This window comes from Terrapene carolina, unplaced genomic scaffold (assembly GCF_002925995.2).
Source record: "Terrapene carolina triunguis isolate 2854851 unplaced genomic scaffold, T_m_triunguis-2.0 Scaffold430, whole genome shotgun sequence".
Taxonomy (NCBI): Eukaryota; Metazoa; Chordata; order Testudines; family Emydidae; genus Terrapene; species Terrapene triunguis.
In genome coordinates, this window is record NW_020664781.1 from 277892 (window position 1) to 297445 (window position 19554).

The 19554-nt window shown below is 50.6% G+C and overlaps 1 protein-coding gene across 3 annotated transcripts in view; it reads right to left on the reverse strand.

The window, feature by feature from the left end:
• The window catches only part of LOC112106701 (beta-arrestin-1), a 169024-nt gene that overhangs the window by 33306 nt on the left and 116164 nt on the right, over positions 1-19554 (reverse strand). For all 3 annotated transcript variants that reach the window (XM_024200090.3, XM_024200089.3, XM_024200091.2), the window contains 3 exons: positions 14488-14548; positions 5552-5596; positions 2608-2804 (listed from right to left, as the gene is read on the reverse strand). In XM_024200090.3, coding sequence (XP_024055858.2) covers positions 2608-2804; positions 5552-5596; positions 14488-14548 — 303 coding nt within the window. The remainder of the gene's footprint in view (positions 1-2607; positions 2805-5551; positions 5597-14487; positions 14549-19554) is intronic.

The window sequence follows — 19554 nt, forward strand, 5'->3', positions numbered from 1 at the left end:
CCCAGCCCAGAGCACCCTCCTGCACCCCTAACCCCTCATCCCCAGCCTCACCCCAGAGCCCGCACCCCCAGCCGGAACCCTCACCCCCCCACCCGACTCCCCCAACCCAGCCCGGAGCCCCCTCCCACACACTGAACGCCTGATTTCTGGCCCCGCCCCGGAGCCCGCACCCCCTCCCACACCCCAACCCCAATGTTGTGAGCGTTCATGGCCCGCCATACAATTTCTATTGCCTGATGTGGCCCTCGGGCCAAAAAGTTTGCCCACCCCTGATTTAGCGGCACTCAACAGCCTCCTTATCCCCTGGATCAGGGAGCAGAAGAGGTTGCTGGTTATATTAAAGTTTCCCTGATTGCCTCTCCTCTGTTGTGTCTGCAGGATTCTCACACCAGGGCATGTTTTAGCGGCTCTAATGGGATGTCTGTCTGGTTACTGGAAGCTGTGAGATCTATTTGATTGTGGAATAGTTTCCCCATGGAAGAGGCAGAAACCTCACCAACTGAGTAATTCTGAGCTAGACTGAACATAGCACTGGAGAATATGCTGCAGGAAACACTCTTGGGCCAGACTAGATGTATTGAGCCAATGTGAGGCAGTACCCCACTGCTGCAGGGTATTTTTAAGGTCCCATCAGTGTCTGCAGAATTAAAAATGTTATGTTACAAACAGTTCCTAGCTCTAAGGGTTGCAAAGAAAGCTTTCCCTATGCGGCCCACTGCAGCGCTGCCTTCCTGAATCGGGAGCCTGCAACAGCAGCTCTGACGACTGGCACAAACTATAATGGGGCATTTGCTCTGATGCAAAATGAGCATAATATCAACGCTGTTAACTATCTCACTGTATATGTGCAGCTCCTAGCACATTGCGTGTGATACTTGTGGTCCCATTTTTGTTTTCCAGCACTGCTGGTAAAGCAGAAATGTGCCGCTATTCTGGGATGGTGGGCGGGGCATCAGTTTGTGGGTGGGGCTTTAATAGAGCACGACGTTTATTTATTTATTTATTTGTGTCCCTAGTCTGATGCCCGGGACTTGCTCCGGTTGAACGCTGTTCAGTTTGGCCTGTTCGCACATGGGCTGGTCAAAGGGTAGAGGGGAAAACAGAGTATATAAACCCAGAAACAGAGAAGCATGAGCAATCTAGGAGATTTGCGGCCTGGCGTGGCTTTATGCCTGATTGTCTTGTCAAATCCGCGAGTGAGAGCGCTTAAAGAACCGTTTCATTCTGGATGACTTGTGGGTGGGGTATTGAGCTGTAATCTGTAATTGCCCTGTGCACGGCCCTGGGCTCTGTGTAACGTTTATAACTGGGCAGTATTGCCGAAACGCTGTTCTAGCGTGATTCTTTATCAAAAGACCTACGTCAGAAAAGGCTCTTCTGGGTGTGATTTCAACCTGACTCAAACCAGGAATGACCAGGGAGCTCCAGGAAAAGACAAAATCTGGGCCCCATTGTGCTCAATGCTGTATATACATGTCGTGAGAGATACGCCCTGCCCCAAAGAGCTGTCTAAATAGGCAAAGGATGGGAGGGGAAACCGAGGCACAGAGGGGCGATGTGACATGCTCGTGGTCACCCAGCAGGTCAGCGGTAGAGGCAGGAATAGAGACAGATCTTGTGACTCCCAGATCAGTACAGCAAAGTGCCTGCCCAGGATCAGGGGAGGTAGCGGAGGCAACGGGAGCAGATGTTACACCACTCCATTATAATTGGATATTTTTCTTTTCGTCGGTTACTTTTAATCAGTATGGGAGGTCGCAGGACAGGCCTCTTTGCTTCTCTACATTTTAGACAACATCTTCCAACCACCCAGCAAGCCGCTCCTTTTTGCATTCCAGACACCAGGGAGAGCTCATTTAGCTCAGAGCAATTACAGCTCGGTGCAGAGGAACTGTTTGAACTTGCTGAGCTGATAATAACGATGGAGATGGACGTTTAGAGAGTGGCTCTCAGCCAAGCGCTCCACAAACTTAGATTAAAAATTCTGCATTATCAAGGGATCACTTCACACCATCATCAAAACGCAGGCACCTCCGGGGTGGAAAGCAACAGTCTTTAAACAGCAAGCAGCAACCTTGCCCAGCAGCTTGGGGCAAGAAGGGGAAATGAATCCTGTATCCAACTGAAACTATTGGGAGAATTTAAGGTCCAAAATGTAAATATAGATTCATAGAGTCCAAGGCCAGAAGGGACCATTGTGATCATCTAGTCTGACCTCCTGCACAACCCAGGCCAGAGACCTGTATGGGCTCAATACAGCCGTTGTTCTTAGACTGCACAAGCAGCTCTTAATGGACAGGTTCAGGACCCATTGTTGCTGGATCAGGCCCTTTGATCGTAGGAGTTTGCACCTTCCCTGTATATGTGCAGCTCCTAGCACATTGCGGGTGATACTTGTGGTCCCATTTTTTTTTCCAGCACAGGTGGCAAAGCGCCACCTACCATGTTGCCAGGACCATTTCGTGCCGTGATCTGGCATTTCTATGGAGATATCTTATCCAAGTTCCGATCTGGTCCAGCCCTGCCTTGGCTTGGGACGAAGGCACCACCCAAGGGGCATGAGAGACGAAGGGGGACAAAGGAGAATGAAATGGGAAAAACTCCTACCTCAAAAGTGAAGGGGTAGGCATGCTCGCCGAGCTTCTTAATCAGCCGCTCCTGGAGTCGCGTCAGGGGTTTCTTCTCCTCAGGGACCGGAGGGAAGGCCTGGATGTTGGCCACAAACAAGTCCTTCCGAAAGGTCAATCCCAGCACATCCAGATCCTCCCGTCCGTAGCGGAAGGCGCACGTCAGCGTGACAAAGACTGCGGGGGACAGAAGGTATCAAATGGGACAGATCAGCAACAACCCTCTCACCAGTGCTAGCATCAGTGACAGGCAACTGGCAGACAAGTTGCTCTGCCCAAGTGCCCACAGGCAACATGTGGCACAACTGGGATTGGAGCCTACATCTCCTGCCACCTACTTGACTGGCCTAGCCACAAGAGCAGGCCCATAAATGAGGATGGTTCTCCTGATTCCCACGGGTGTAACAGAGGAGGGTCAGGGCCACGGGCAGCTACTAGCATGGCACGTTTGCGTGGGTTTGATGAAAGATTTGGGTGCAGACATGCTTTCATGTGTGTGCGGGGGTGGGGGGATGAGGAGGGGAACAGACAGAGCTGGCAGTCGAGACACGAGGGTGGGAGCCTGGATTTAATTCCACGAGTCGAGGGGCGTTTGCATCCGTCGCCTTATATGTCTCGCAGTACCACAGCCACACACAGACAATGACACGATCACACCAAGCACCCAGGAGAAATGACTCAGACTAGGGAGAGGGGACCCAGCCGCTGCGCTCCAAATCCGGGTGGCTGTCTCCAGTCTCACCGGCCCTGCCGCCTGCAGCAAGGCCCGAAGGCCTAAATAACAGACTCTCCTGCCGCCCTGTCCCGCGCCGGAGTGCGGGTGACGGTGGAAGGCAGGAGGGTTCGGAATGAGTTCGACCCCTGAGATCAGTCTCTTCCCCAGTCAAACATGTCACTGGCAAAGCTGGGCCAACATCACCTCGTTCATTAGCTTGGACATTAGATCCCCACCCTTCTGCTGCTCTTGTCTCTCGTAGATTGCAGAGCAGGGACTGTCTCTAGCTGCGTGCTCGGTATCTCTGCTCCAGCACAATTAGAGTTTCCGTTACAGTCATGGCTAGAGAGCTCAAGACGGAGGGTGCTGCGTCGGCCTTGCCTTTTGCCCACAAAACCCCCGAGCCCAGCTGCCATGCAATACAAAATGGACCCCGCACAATCCGGGAACACGAATGGTGAAAGAACAAACCCCCAGGTGCTAGTCACTGCGCTCAGATACTCTGGAGATGGGCGCGCTGTGTAAGAACCTGAAGAGAACAGACTAGTGCTAGGCATTGTACGCACGTCGTAAGAGACAGTCCCTACTGCAGAGAGCTTGCAAGCTAAGAAGGCACGTAAAAGGGGGTTAAAAGGAAATACGCTCCCTTGTCCTGTAGCACCCCCTGCTGGCTGAATGTGGTGCTGCAGGCACTCCCTGCCTCAGTTTCCTCCTCCGCAAGGCTTTCTGGCTCTCCTGTGGGGTTCATAGGGCTCAGCTCTCCAAGTTCAGTTCCCTTTTGGGGAGCAAAAGTCCAAACAAACAAGAAGGTCTTTTGATCCACTTGGGTTCGTCAACCCTCCCTCTGGGCTCAGCTCCCAGCCCGTTCGGAGCTACCTTTGTATTTCTGTGCTCTGGGGCAGAGTGCTGACTCCCCGGCTGCTTCCCTTGAGTCCAACCCCCACCCCCCGACCCTGTTTCAGGGTCTTCCACGGGCACCCAACGTGCTGCCTGCGGTTCCTCCTTTACACGGAGTTTTCTTAGCCCTTTTAAAGAAATCCCCCCCGTTTGGGAGGAGAGGGGGTGCTCATCTGGTACAGGTAGGGCTGGGACAGGCCTGGGGCAGGCAGACCGAGGCAGGCTGCAGGGACAGAATTAATCCTGTGGCAGCAAGATCCAGGCAGAGACAGCAAGCAAGGCAGGACACTCCTACATAAAGAAAGCCCAGGGAGCAGGGTAGGCTGCTGTGGGAGGGAGCTCTGAGCCAGGGTTGGGGGGTGGACACAGAACTACTTCCACAGCCCCAAGGGGTGGAAGGATCATTCGGATTTGCCGGGACTTTCATTTGGCTCTTTTGGTTACCCTGAACTTTGTGACTTGGCCGGAGGGCCGAGCCCCAGAAGAACCAGTGAGAGGCAGGCAGCCTGTAGGAGGCGCTAGGGCCAAGGACACCAGTGACATTACACACACACAGACGCAAGGGGGCGCTCCAAGGGTGAGCGTGCCCCATCGCACACCCCCGTTTCACAGACAGGAAAGTGAGAGGTTGAGTAACTTGTCCAGGAGCACAGGGGAAGTCCCTGGCAGACCTGGGACTCAAACCCAGTTCTCCCCTGAGTTCTAGTCAAGCGCCTTAACAACCAAACCAGCCTCCTTCTTTTTCTGTGACCCAGGGCGCAGTTTTCCAGCTGAATGAAATGCTTTGTACTCGCCGGTCTTCACAATCAAGACCCCCTAAGAGAACAGAATTCTAGTCTTGAGGTTTCCTCCCATCGCCACATGGGACCTTTCGGAGATTGGTTATTTGGAGGCAATCCCCTCCCCCCCCCGCCCCTATTCTGCTAGGCTGAGATTCTCTGTGATTTCTTCTAGTAGAGGTCCTGAACTCGGCTGCTAATCCCGAATGAGCCCTGCGCACCGGGTGCTCTCCTTGCTCTCGGGAGATCCCTGGTTCCTGCTTTGGCGCAGCAGATAACTGACCGACCTGCACCCCCCAGCGATATTTAGGAGCCGTGTCTGTGTTTTCCTGTTGCCATTTAAAGCAAGCACGTTTTCAATGGGGTTCCTGCTCCTTGCTGGCCAGTGTAACCTGCGGGCTTGGAGAAGGGGACTGGAAAAGCGCATTAGGATGCCCTGGCAGAACAGGGGAGAGGCTGTTTTCCCCATGTGGGTTTTGAAGCCCCAGTTAAACACTGCAGAGTCAGCTGGAACCAAAGGGCTAAGCAGTTACCTTTCCTTTCTTTTAAGTACTCTGGATCAACCAACACGACGCCATCTGAAAGAGAAGACAGGCAGAATTAGGAAGGAAACTCAGAGCACGAACTGGTCTCCCTTGCATTGGGGCCCGGGGTGGGGGGGAGGGAGGGGAGATATCTCAGGTATGTCCCGTAAACACAATTCCCTGGTGTCCCACAACAGCTCGTCCTACAGATTATGAAAGGATGGGTCTGCCTGTTCCCCACCGGCCTCACGCACCATCTCCATCCATCTCTGTCATGCCCCCTCTCTCCCACATGGGCCCCGTCTCTGATTCAGCTCATTCCCCTTCGGTCCAACTCTCTCCACCCCACCAGAACCAGATCTAGTGATCCACAAGGGCTTTACAAGCATTAGGCCTCACAGGCTGTGAGGACGGGCAGTATTATTCTCACTTTGCAGATTGGGGAACTGAGGCACAGGGAGATTTTTTTAAGGCCCAGATCTTCAGTGGTATTTAGGTGCCTAACTCCCATTGATTTCTTTGGGAGTTAGGAGCCTAAATACTTTTGAGGATGTGGGCTTCAGTGACTTGCCAGAGGTCTCACAAGTCAGAGCTGGGATTAGAACCAAGGAGCCTTTGACACCCAGCCCTGGCGAGTGCCTCGAGAGGCGTTTCTCTGCAGTAGCTCGTCTAGGAGACTATGGCCCACCTCTTTCTTGGCTGTGGATTCAAGCCCGTTTCTTCGGGCCATGGATTGGCTGCAACAGACCAAACGGAGGATGGCTGCTCTCCAGAGGCAGCTCCCATTGTGAGTTGTACCAGGGCTGTTTCTTGAGCTTCCCAGGGTTCTGCCAATTCTACCATTGTGCGAGGCTCCTTGAACCAGCCGGCTGGACAGCCCGTGTGACGGAGGCACCGCGATTTACATGCCCAACCCCCTTTATAGCGAATACTCCAGGAAAAACGTCCCTCTACATGACCCTCATGAGCTCGAGGGCGTTTACCCTCTCCTTGCTCTCACTAACTTTACTGATGGTTAAACACACACCAGGCCAGGCCTTGGGGCTCTGAAACAGGCCAGAGCTACCACGGAAACCCAAGAGAGCTTGCACCAACCATCACCTTGGTCATCATCAAGGACTGAACTTGGGACTTCCCGAGCGAGAACCATGAGAGGCTAATGCTTGAGCCAAAGGACTGTAAGCCCTTGGGAGGGACCCGTAGCAGCGTCAGACCCTCTGTGGACCAAGCCGCAAGGGGGACATGTAACACACACTGAACAGTGGGGTGCATAAGGACTAAGCAGGAAAGCCCAGATCCCCAGAGGTATTTACGTGCCCACCTACCATTGATATCAGTGGCAGCGAGGTGCCTAAATATCTTGAGGATCTGGACCAAAGTGAATAAAGGGGCGGCTCCGGAGTAGAGAAAAGGTTCCTCTCTGCCAATGGACATTAGGAAGCTGGGTGACAAATGTTGTCTTGAGCAAGCTTTGTGTACTGAGCTTCTGCTCCGCAGCCGGGGGGGAAGTTACCCTCCCACCCGCACAACACGGAGAGCTGCGAGCGCTTGGCCCAAAGAGAATTGAGTCCCGTTGGTGAACGAACCAACTGAGGCCACCCACCAGACAACTGCTCTCCTCCCAGCAGCAGAGATGAGCCAACTGCCCTCACAGCTCCGCAGAATGCAGGGTTGGAGGGGGAAGGGTTGGCCATAGCAGAACAAGAGCCCATCCAGGCCTGGTGTCCCTTCTGCAGGCCTGGTCTAAAGGGAGGAAACACTCCTGCTGGCCTCAGCGGGCTTTGGATCAGGCCCTGGGACAACAGTCCTAGATATGCACTAGCTACACAACACCGCACAGGTGCAACGGGAAGGCTTTCTCCCTCAGCCCTGCAGCTGATCCGTTTGTGCCCTCCTCATTTTGACCCCGGCTAACTTAGAACACTGTCAAATCATCGTCCACCAATCCCAAGGCCAGAGGGACCATTAGATCCTCTCGTCTGACCGCCTGCGGAGCACAGGCCAGAGGATTTCACCCAGTTCCCTCTGCCTTGGGCCCAGTCACTTGGGCTGGACTAAAGCAGCTCCCAGACAGGCAGCCAGTCTGGATCTGAAGGCGTCAAGAGACGGAGAATCTAGCCCTTCCCTTGGGGATTTGCTCCAGTGGTTAATCGCTGTTAAACGGTCGCACCCTCTCTGCTAGACTAGAGAGCCAGCCCTAGAGAACCCAGGACCCATGCAGGCTGTTTGGCTCCTACGATCGTCTCATTAGTACTCAGCGGCAGCAGGTTCCCCGGGTTAACACGCTGCACCCAAACCCTGCCTTGTCTCCTCTGTAAATCGGTTGCCCCTTCCTTAAATCACTCCTAACAAAGCACTGCTGGGGATGAAGGCGGGGGCAGGACACTAAAGGAGGGCAGGAGCCTGGGAAGAAACCCGGTGTGAGATGTAGGCAGGACCGATCTGTGCCATGCCAGGATGGTGAGGACAAGCAGGCTGGATTGGGAGGAGGGTTTAGGGACACAACCCAGAGAGACCTTCCCCTCCAGTTCTGGGACAGATTCCCAGCGTGACGGCGTCTGCTTGCTGGTTGTGGTTTGGGGAAGGTGGTGGTGTCCTCCGAACATCCCCAGCTGGGGGTTTGGCCCTGTCCCTCTCTGCGCTCGTCATTCCTCCCTCGAAACCTCTCCTGAGCCACACAGCTAGCCAAGCTCGTCTCCTCTGCGTCTCTTCCCGCGAGAGCTGGAATCGCAGAACCCACCAGGGTCACTTGTCACCAGCCCTTGGTGTGCCTTATCTCCACACAGGGCCCAAGCCTACGAGCCGAAAGTGCACTGGGACTCAGGAGAGCGTTCCCAGCTCTGCCACAAACTCCCTGGGTGAGACCCTGAGCAGGCCCCTTCATCGCTCTGTGCCTCAATTTCCCAGCTGTAAACCAGTGACCGGGATCCTTCTTTTCTCCCACCCTCTGTCCATTTTGTCTGCCTAGCCGGCAAGCTCCATGGGAACAGGGGCGGTCTCCCACTCGGTATCTGTGCAGTGCCCAGTTCAAAGGGGCCCTGATCTCAGCTGGTGCTAGGGCTGGTCAAGACATTCCATTGTACCTTTCTGGCTGGGAAACTGGGCTTGCCTTGCGCAGGGAGCGCCTGTTTTCTTTCCTAGAGGTTTGATTTTTTATCAAACCACCAACCACCGGAGTGTTTTCGGGTTTTCGATGAAAAGTCCATTTTTTCTGCTGAACAGTTTGATGAAAACTATTCCTGCCCCCCTCCCTTCCCCATTGTCATCAGAAATCTCAGCCATAGGGCTTGCTGCTTCGAGCAGCTTCACCCAGGTGTGCTAAGCACTTTACCCAGCAGGATGGCAAACTCCTTGGGGCAGGATCATAGCCTGGCCTGTCTGTAAAGTCCTATGAGTGTTTATGGTGCTGACGGAGGAGGTGACGATGGACACGGCAGGGAACGGCTGATGCCCACCGCCAGGAGATGCTGTGGAGTACCTCCGAGCTATCAATCTGGCACTACCCATTCTAGGAAAGTGTTGCAACGCACACGAATAAAAGCAAACAAACATGTCAGTCTGCGAAGACCCTGTGCTCCGATCTGTGACTAATAAGGACAGCTATGTGCTGAAATTAATTAGTTTGCTGGGGGGAAGGGTAGGGGGAAGCTACATGAAACCAAAGCAAAAGAATGTGTATCAGCAAACATTAAATTGGATTAAGCTATGTTAGATTCGACGCGTGGATGAGTCAGGTTTACGACTTCCCAGGGAGGAGAAATTAGCAATTTGAAAAGGGCTTTTTTTCCCTAGCTAAAGTAATCAAAGGCAGGACTGTAATTAAATATTAAAAAAGCCACCACGTGCAAGAGGAGAGAGAATGGAGAAGCAATGCTCTCTGCTACTCTGTGTAATTAATGCGGGGAAGCTAAGTGCATAATAAAAATAATAACGATAATTAGAAATTGACTCTAGTGCACGTTCCCGGGTATTGGTGACGGGACGGGAAGCGTCTCAAGACAAACAGTGTAACTTGACTCTGACTTTACTGTGTAAAGAGCTATGTATCTATCCTGAAAACACATGTTTAGAGTCTGTATCAAAGTATTAGTCACTAGCACAGGTGAAAAAACAGGGTTTCCTCCAGAAATGTCTCTCTCTTGGCCGGGATTTAAAATAAGCACAGTAAGCACAGTGTTTTTAGTGGATGCCTGTTTAGATACAAAGTCAAATGTTAACAAAGAGATGTGAAGTCCACAGGGAAGGAGCACAGAGAAAAAGAAACGAGCCACGTGAGGTTATCCTGTGTCTGAGTAAAGGCAACGAACTTGGGGGGGATTTCTAGAAGGCAAAGAGGACACCCCTTGATCCAGCACCTCGGAAGTAAAGGCACGGTGCGTTTGCATTCATGAAACCCGTCTCAGCCAGCCTTGGTTGAAAACGCCGAAGAGGACTCTTGAGGAGCAAATGTCTTTCGACAGGAGGGTAACCGGCTAGTTAAGTTTAGTCTCTAGAAAGCATGTTTTTCTTTGAGATGTAACCATTGGTTTCCAACATCCTCATACACTAGCGCCTGAACCTCCGGTCTTTGACAATAAACTTATTCTTGTTTTCACTCTGCATCTAGCTCAGGGCTGTGGGGTGTGGAGCAAAGTGCTGGTCCCGGGTTGAATCTGACAAGCTGGCATGTCCTGTTCCTTTGGGAACAGCCGGCCTGGCAGCTGTGAGTGTCCAGTGAGAAGGGGCTGGGCACTGCAGGGAACGCTCCGAGGCCGCGGGCGTTGGCGTGTGCCATTCATTGCCCGGTTCAGAGAGGGCGAGTTCTGCGGGGGCCTGGCAGGCAGGGCTTGTGCTGCCAGAGGCTGGTGGCTTCAGGGAGCTGACCCACGGCAGGCACAGAAAAGTCGCCTTCACGCTAAGGGCACGGAGTGGTGAGGAGCGTCACACAAAGGTTTTGCCTGATATTCAGCCACAATCTTCCCTTTCTAAAGATGCAGCAACCCACTTAAGTGTGTGCCTGACTTTAAGCATGTGCTTTAAGTCCCATTTATTTCAAGCAGGTGTCTAAGTGCTTTGCTGAACCTGGGCCTTAATTTCACCCTGCTCCGCTTAGTTCTACCTCCAGGTACCACCCTCAGTCATTCTCCCCTCTTCCTGCTGTTCGCGGGCTTCAAGTCTTTGGACACTTGTGCTTCCCCACCTTAGCGGTCACTTTGCCAACCTGCACATTTCCAGCTCTTTTAATCTGTCCTCCCGTGGCCGGGCACCCACCTGCCGAGCACCCCCTTGTGGCCTAGGGTGGCTCTGCAGCAGCCTGCCTCAGTTTCCCCATCACTAGGGTGCTCCATCTCTCAGGGATTCATGCGGCTCACCCCACCAGCTGGACAGCTCCGAGTCCAGTCCCCTTTCGGGGTAACCGAAGTCCGAACAAACAATAAGGTCTTTTGCCCACTTGGGCTCCTCTTCCGCTTGTCTTCTGGGCTCCCTTAAGTCTTTCTGCTCAGGTGTTTTACAGGCTGTCATCAGAACCTATTAGTCCTGCCCACTTAAGCTGGGAGGCCACTAATTATGGGACAGGTAGGGCTGGCCCCATTTCCCCTTCAAGGGGCCAGTCACCCTACGGCACCTCCTTATAAATGGAGACCTCCTTTCTCCTGATCCTTTCTGTTGCTCTTCTCTGCACGCCCACCTGTTTGGCAATATAGTTCTGCCAACCTGGTACCAGGGTCCAAACACAATATTCCAGGCCCTGTTGCACCTCAGCCACATAGCAAGAGACCACTGCTCCCGGCTCTCTGCCTACTCAGCCCTCAGTCAGGCCAATTCCAAACTGTTGCCTATTATTTCCTTGATGGAAATATTCCCTCGGTGGTCGCTCTAGTTCAGACTCTCTGAACCACCCCATCCTGTACCACTATGGGCTGGGTTTTGTAATGCAAAATTCTTATGACAGGGGAATTACGAAATTCCACAGTCAACCTGTGGAACTCCTTGCCAGAGGATGTTGTGAAAGCCAAGACACTAACAGGGTTCAAAAAAGAACTAGATAATTTCATGGAGGACCGGTCCATCAATGGCTATTAGCCAGGATGGGCAGGGATGGTGTCCTGGGCCTCTGTTTGCCAGAAGCTGGGAATGGGCGACAGGGGATGGATCACTTGATGATTCCCTGTACTGTTCATTCCCTCTGGGGCACCTGGCATTGGCCACTGTGGGAAGACAGGATACTGGGCTGGATGGACCTTTGGTCTGACCCAGTCTGGCTGTTATGTTCTTAATTGCCCTCAGCCAGTAACAGTTTTTGGTTACTGCTGGGCTGAGCCGGATTTGCAATCCCAAGCCAGCCACTCCTCCCTGACTGGCACTTTTACAGTTAGTCTCTCAATTGCTGCCTCCCATTCTCAGAGAGCCCGAAGCCCAGTGAAGGGAGTGGAAAGGCTCCCAGGGACGTCAGTGGGGTTTGGATCAGGCCCAGACAGAGACAAGTGAGAGAGAGCAGCAGCAGGGGGAATATTTTCAAAAGTGACTATGTGGTCTTTCAAAAGATGTAGGTGCCTAAATCACTGCTCAAAATGTTACCCAGGGGCATGAGAAGGAAGGCTGGACTTGTAGCATCAGCTCAGGGGAGGCGGGTTCAATCGCCGGCTGTCACAAACTCCCTGTGTGACCTTGGGCAAGTCCCTGGATCTGTCTGCGCTCAGTCCCCAAGCTGGGAACTGGAGAGGATAACAGGGCTGGGGTCTGGTTCAATTTTAAGTTCTTTGGGGCACGGGCTGTCTTATTATGTGTGCGTCTAGTGCTTAGCACAATGCGTCTCCAATCTCCAACCTGGGGATTTCAGTGGGTGAGAAGCTGGGTATGAGTCAGCAGTGTGCCCTTGTTGCCAAGAAGGCCAATAGCATATTCGGCTGCATTAGTAGGAGCATTGCCAGCAGATTGAGGGAAGTGATTATTCCCCTCTCTTCGGCACTGGTGAGGCCACATCTGGAGTACAGTTTTGGGCCCCCCACTACAGAAGGGATGTGGACAAATTGGAGAGAGTCCAGCGGAGGGCAATGAAAATGATTAGGGGGCTGGGGCACATGACTTATGAGGAGAGACTGGGGGAACTGGGGTTATTTAGTCTGCAGAAGAGAAGAGTGAGGGGGGATTTGATAGCAGCCTTCAACTATCTGAAGGGGGGTTCCAAAGAGGAGGGAGCTAGGCTGTTCTCAGTGGTGGCAGATGACAGAACAAGGAGCAATGGTCTCAAGTTGCAGTGGGGGAGGTCTAGGTTGGATATTAGGAAACACTATTTCACTAGGAGGGTGGTGAAGCACTGGAATGGGTTACCTAGGGAAGTGGTGGACTCTCCTTCCTTAGAGGTTTTTAAGGCCTGGCTTGACAAAGCCCTGGCTGGGATGATTTAGTTGGGATTGGTCCTGCTTTGAGCAGGGGGTTGGACTAGATACCTCCTGAGGTCCCTTCCAACCCTGATATTCTATGATTCTATGATTCAGCTGGGGCTTCTGGGTGCAACTTCACTACAAATAATAAATAATATGAAGTAAAATCCTGGGAAATGATCTCCCAGTGTAACCCGGGACCTCGGCTGGGAACGGAGCTGGACTAGTTCCCTCTCCACAAATCAGAATCCCAGTGTGTCAAACCCTCCCAGGAGCTCACTTCAGCCCCGGGGGCTGTGTGCTGTGTTGTAATCCCGACAGTGCGCTGCATGCACGTGAGCTGCACACACGACAAGCCCTCACGGGATCCTCCTAAAAAATAGTCACTGCACCCAAAACGTTGTTGTTGTTTTCCAAAGGGGACACTAGGCTGCAGGGGATGTACAGCCAGAACTCCTCTTATTAAATCAGAACCCGCGTTCGGAATTTCACGCCTGAAACAAAAATAACCCTCCCCCCCCGAGCTAGTGCGACTGTTATCCTGGCACATGCATGGCCTAGACACACAGAAACCAGCTCATTCCCAACCGGAGGGGAGTTCAAAAGGAAGCGTTCGCCAAACCGGGGTGTCTCTGCCTGCCGAGTTTGGGTCAGAAGCACGCTTTGGCACTGACCGATGGCCCAGTCCTGCAGACACCACAGGAATGGGGAGTTTTGCCACCGATTTTGACAAGCGAGAGCACGCCTGGTCACTGGGGGCTTGTGTGCAGCCTGAGCGGCCACAACAATACAGCCACAGCGACGGAAACCCAGGCCGCTGATACACTGACGCGGGGTCAAAGGGGACGTATACTCCATGAGCTACAGGTCCCTCTTTATGCGGGCACTGCATGTCCACACTAGGGGTCTGCATCGTTATGGCTAGAACTAGTCCTGTCTCCTTCCAAACCCCTCTGAAGACCCTCTTGTGAAGCCTCTAGCCAGCTGAGATTGCTCCTATCTACTGTATTGTTTTATGGATCTTATTATTTATGGCAATCCAAGTGTTTAATAATAGTACTTAATCGACCTGACACTATGCCTGGCCAGCACGTTCTTATTAACCTGACCCTGATCCCCCTTCCAGTACCTACACCCACTTGCATCTGGCCTTTACATCATCATGTGAGTTCTCTGAGGCATGAACTGCCTGCTACCATCCTGCCCAATGGGGCCATTATCCTGAGCCCCTGGGTGCTATCGTAACAATACGGCTAGATCTCAGGAGCGTAGAATCCAGTCATTTAGCAGTTAGAGGAGAGAACATTCTCTCCTCATGCTTAAAATTGGCATTGGAACAAACCCCATTAGCAGCAGAGGGAACATGCTCCTGTGGAAAACCTCTAAATCCAATGTCTAATTGGAACGTACAGCAAACCTGTTACGAAAGAACAAAGTTCTGGACGTGCTGTACTTGGAGTTAATACAAAGCAAAAGTACCTTCTACCAGCACGCAGCGTTTTCTAGTAACATCATGTCTGCCCTGCGAATTCAACCAAGCCCCTGTTACATTGCACTAAGCCAAACCGAACGCTGACTTACCAACAGGATCCACAACATCTATGTGGTCGACAAAGTCCCTCTTCCCAAGGTAGACGGTGAGCTGGTAGGAGAAGAGACAAACACAAAGGGAATGAGAGGCAGGACAAAGCATTGTCGTAATTTCACCTTTCCTCAACGCTGCTTGTGTTTAAGAGAGGCCAAAATACAAAGGCAGTGGCTCCCAGGCTGACGACATGGGGTACAAGGCCTTTTATTTTCAGTGTGGTTTCAGTTCACTTCCAGTTAAAACCTCTAGGAATGTTTGCTTTTTATTGGTGAATTTAGACTACTCTTAAAGTGTTAAAAATGCTCACCTTTGGATTCGGGGAATCAGTGCTATAATTCCACCAAAGCAGAATGTCTAAAGTCTCCAGGATGGTGGCACTCCAAGACTGTAACCACTGCATTGGTAACATGGGCCGTGGTCTCTGGGTTTTAGGGTGGTGGTATGGGGCCTTCTCTGATGGATGAGACACGTTCTCTGGGATGGCACAAGAGGATATGATCTCTGCCCATGGTTTCTGGGGCGGGGGGAAGGAACATGGTCTGTGGGGTGGTGGGTTGGGATGTGATTTCTGGGATAGCTGTCTCTAGGTCATGGGTCAGGACATGCACTGTGCGGTGATGAGATGTGATCTCTGGCGTCGCCGGGCAGAGGGGCGGGACATAGTATCCAGTTTTAGGAGCAGCACTTTGGTAACAATTCTTTAATAGATTTTAGCCTCTTTGGCCATCAGTGATCATTCACTGCCCCGTTTGTCATGGATGCTTTAGAATGACCAACAAGGAGCATAGCTAATGAAGCCACTGTGGTCCTCTAGCTCTGGAGGTGGGCACAGCAAGACCCACAATTTACTCTATATCTCTACACCCCTCTGCAGCTTGTCCTGGAACCCACAAGGGGGGAGGCAATTCTTGATTTAGTCCTGTGTGGAGCAAAGAATCTGGTCCAAGTGGTGAATTTATCTGAGCCACTCGATAATAGCGACCATAATGTAATTAAATTTAACGTTCTTGTATGTGGGAAATGCATAACAAACCCACTCCAGTAGCATTTAACGTCAAAACAAAGAGGAAACTAATTAATGGAAATTAGAATGAAAAGGAACAGTCATAAGGGTGAAACGCTTGCAAACTGCATGAAGACTATTTAATAACACCTCAATAGAGGCTCAAATTAAAGGTATATTCCAAATTAAAAACAAAACAAACAAATGAAAATCAGCAAGAGGACCAAAAAATGCCACCATGACTAACCAGTAGAGAAAAAGAGGCAGTTAAAGGCAAAAATGCAGCCTTTAAAAATGTGAAGTCAAATCCTACTGAGGAAAATAGAAAGGAGCATAAACTTTGGCAAGTAAAAGTCTAATAAGACAGGCCAAGAAAGAACCTGAGGAGCAACTAGCAAAGGACACAAAAACTAACAGAAATAAAAAAAATGTAAGTACATCAGAAGCAGGACGGTGGCCAGACAGTCAGTGGGGCCCCTGGATGATCGAGGTTCTAAAGGAGCACTCAAGGACGATAAGGCCATTGCGGAGAAGCTAAATGAATTCTTTCCATCTGTCTTCACTGCAAAGGATGTGAGGGGGATTCCCATAGCTGAGCCATTCCTTTTAGGTGACAAATCTGAGGAACTGTCCCAGATTGAGGTGTCTCTAGAGGAGGTTTGGGAACAAATTGATAAATTAAACAGTAATAAGTCACAAGGACAAGATGGGATTCACCCAAGAGTCCTGAAAGAACTCAGATATGAAATTGTGGAACTATTAACTGTGGTATGTAACCTATCACTTAAATCTGCCTCTGTACCAGATGATTGAAGGATAGTTAATGTGACAGTGATTTTATAAAAAGGCTCCAGAGGCAATCCAGAGGCAATTACAGGCTGGTAAGTCTAACTTCAGTAGTGGGCAAATTGGTTGAAACTATCGTAAAGAACAAAATTATAAGACATAGATAAACGTGATTTGTTGGGGAAGAGTCAATAGGACTTTTGAAAAGGGAAATCATGCCTCACCAATCTATTAGAATTCTTTGAGGGGGTCAAACATGTGGCCAAAGGTGATCTGGTGGATACAGTTCTATTCAACATATTCAGAAATTATCTGGAAAAAGGGGTAAAGAGTGAAATGGCAACATTTGCAGATGATACAAAATTACTCAAGATACTTAAGTCCAAAGCTGCCCGAGAAGTGTTAAAAAGGGATCTCACAAAACTTGGTGACTGGGCAACAAAATGGCAGATGAAATTCAGTGTTGGTAAATGCAAAGTAATGCACACTGGAAAACATAATCCCAACTATACATACAAAATTATGGGGTCTAAATGAGCTGTTACCACTCAAGAAAGAGATCTTGGAGTCATTGTGGAAAGTTCTCTGTAAACATCCACTCAATGTGCAGCTGCAGTCAAAAAAAGCTAACAATGTTAGGACCCATTAGGAAAAGGATAGATAATAAGACAGAAAATATAATGCCACTATATAAATCCGTGGTTCGCCCACACCTTGAATATTGCATGTAGTTCTGGCCGCCCCATCTCAAAAAAGACATTGTAATTAGAAGAGGTGCAAAGACAGGCACACAAAAAAAGTGATTAGTGATGAGATGAAATAGTTTCCATACAATGAGAGATTAAAAAGACTGGGTTTCTTCAGCTTAGAAAGAAGACAACTAAGCGGGGATATTATAGAGGTCTATAAAATTTTGACTGGTGTGGAGAAAGTGAATAAGGAAGTGTTATTTGCTCCTTTGCATAACACAAGAACCAGGAGACACCCAATGAAATTTAGAGGCAGCAGGTTTAACACAAATAAAAGGAAGTATTTCTTCACACAACACACAGTCAACCTATGGAACTCATTGCTACAGGATGTTGTGAAGGCCAAAAGTGTAACTGGGTTCAAAAAAGAATTAGCTAAGTTCATGGAGGACAGGTCTATCAATGGCTATTAGCCAAGATGGTCAGGGATGCAATCTCATGCTGTGGGTTTCCATAAACCTCCAACTGCCAGAAGGTGGGACAGGATGACAGGGGAAGGGTGACTTGAAATTGCCCTGTTCTGTTCATTCCATCTGAAGCACCTGGCACCAGCCACCATCAAAAGGCAGGATAGTGGGCTAGATGGACCATTGGTCTGACCCAGTATGGACATTCTTATGGTCTAATCCAGGTCTAAACAGTCAACTCCAGGTCCCCCATTTGGCTGGATTGGCCAAGAATGAGCCATTAAAACCACTGGGTTTGCCAAATTTTCACCATTAGGGTCCTTAAGTAGGACAAGAATTAATATTATAAAGAAAATCCTCAGTGCTTTGTGAAGAGGTAAAGGACCCTACTCTGGGGAAGGTCTCTCCCAATGCTCCTCCTGGTTATTTATTGAATGATTTTCTTTTAATATACAGGATAGCCCCATTAAACATGATAGCTTGTTTACGTGTTCGTGCCTGAGTCTTGTTTCCATTATGGTGCCTGCTTTCGGCTGCTGTGTATATCTGCTCCATGGGACAGTCCCTAAGTGCAGTTGAATCGTCCAGCTCTCGCCTGGTAGGATAGCTAGAATACTCCATGTTCAGTTACCCTCTGCTCAGTCCCGTTTCCACCAGCGGATGGTGGATGCTCTCTGGATCAGAGAGCTGTATCTGTTTCCATCATGTTGGGTCTCCTGATCATTTCCTAAAGGGGAGACCCGGATGCAATACAAACCTGAAACTCAAGCTTCATCGGATGAAAGGTTTTCTGATGCTATGGCAACCCGCAAATCAGTGTTTGTTATGAATTCCCCCTCCTTTGCCCCCCCCCCACACGCCTGGTCTGCGCAGGCTGTGAAGCTGCCACAACTCCCAGCTAAGGCCTTTGTTCTTTGGCTCAAGCTGTAGAGGCAGATTTGCGTAGCTCTGGAGTTCTCAGGGTCTATCTCTGGTGATGACCAAGATGGCAGTCGTTACATTACCAAGCCTTTGCTGAATGCAGCGTAAGTATCAAGCAAATCAATAGAACACTCTGGGCCGGCACCGAGTTAGGTTTTGGGAGCAAGAGATGAAATTCATGGTTTCAAGCAGGAAACATCTGAAAGGCTCTGCGTCCATCATGCTTTCACCCCAGAACTAGGAAAAACGTGGCCATTTGGGCTGAATGTTGCCTCAATTTGGGGTTTATTCGGCGTTTAGCGAGGCTCTCCTCTCACGAGCTCGCATTCCCAAGGGCAATGATCATCAACGTACGGTTTTCTAGACAGTAACCAGTCAGGTGCATCCAGAAACCCTGTTCGAGTTAATCTGCTTATTTTAAATGCGTTAACAAGCTTGAGAAAACCCTCTGTTTGGCACAGCCGACTTGGTTAGCTGGGGCATCAGGCTGGATTCCTCATGTCTTCATTTGCCTGTGTTACATAGTTCCAGGTCCCCCTGTGGCCGAAGGAACGTCCCGCGGGAAGTCAGTTAGTCACCCCAGTATCTGCATGGGTGGGGGCTCTCTGGCTCCATCTCCAAAAGAAACCCGTAAGCAGGGAAAGCAGAAGGGCGAAGATTGGAATCAGTGTAATATGGCTGTCCAAGGGACCCTCTGAGACGAGCGATTAGATGTACATGCTGCCAACAGATGGTATCAGATAGCTTACAAGGTCATTTAGATGATCTGGAATAGTGCAGCACAACTTTGTATACATCACATCCATCTGACATGGCTTTAAAATAAGATTTGCAAAGCCCCTAATAAATCCAGTGGTTTATACTTGATTTGTCGGCATCCGATTTTATCACGGTTTGGCCCCTAAGTCCTGCCTGGAAGACAATCATCTGCTTAAATGAGAAGTTCTGAAAGCCTAATTCCCCACACAGCACTGAAGAAAGAAAGAGGAGTCACCAGCGTTTGTGTCACAGGCTATGGTATCTTTCACCCATTGTCCGTCTACATGAGAAGGACAAGGACACAGCAAACAGCTAGTAAGCCAGAAACCTAGCAGTGCCCTAACCCTAAACCTAAGTGCCCCCCCGCACCCCCCTCACTGCATCCCTCCCTGTCCCAACCCCCCGCACCCCATCCCCCTCACTGCATCCCTCCCC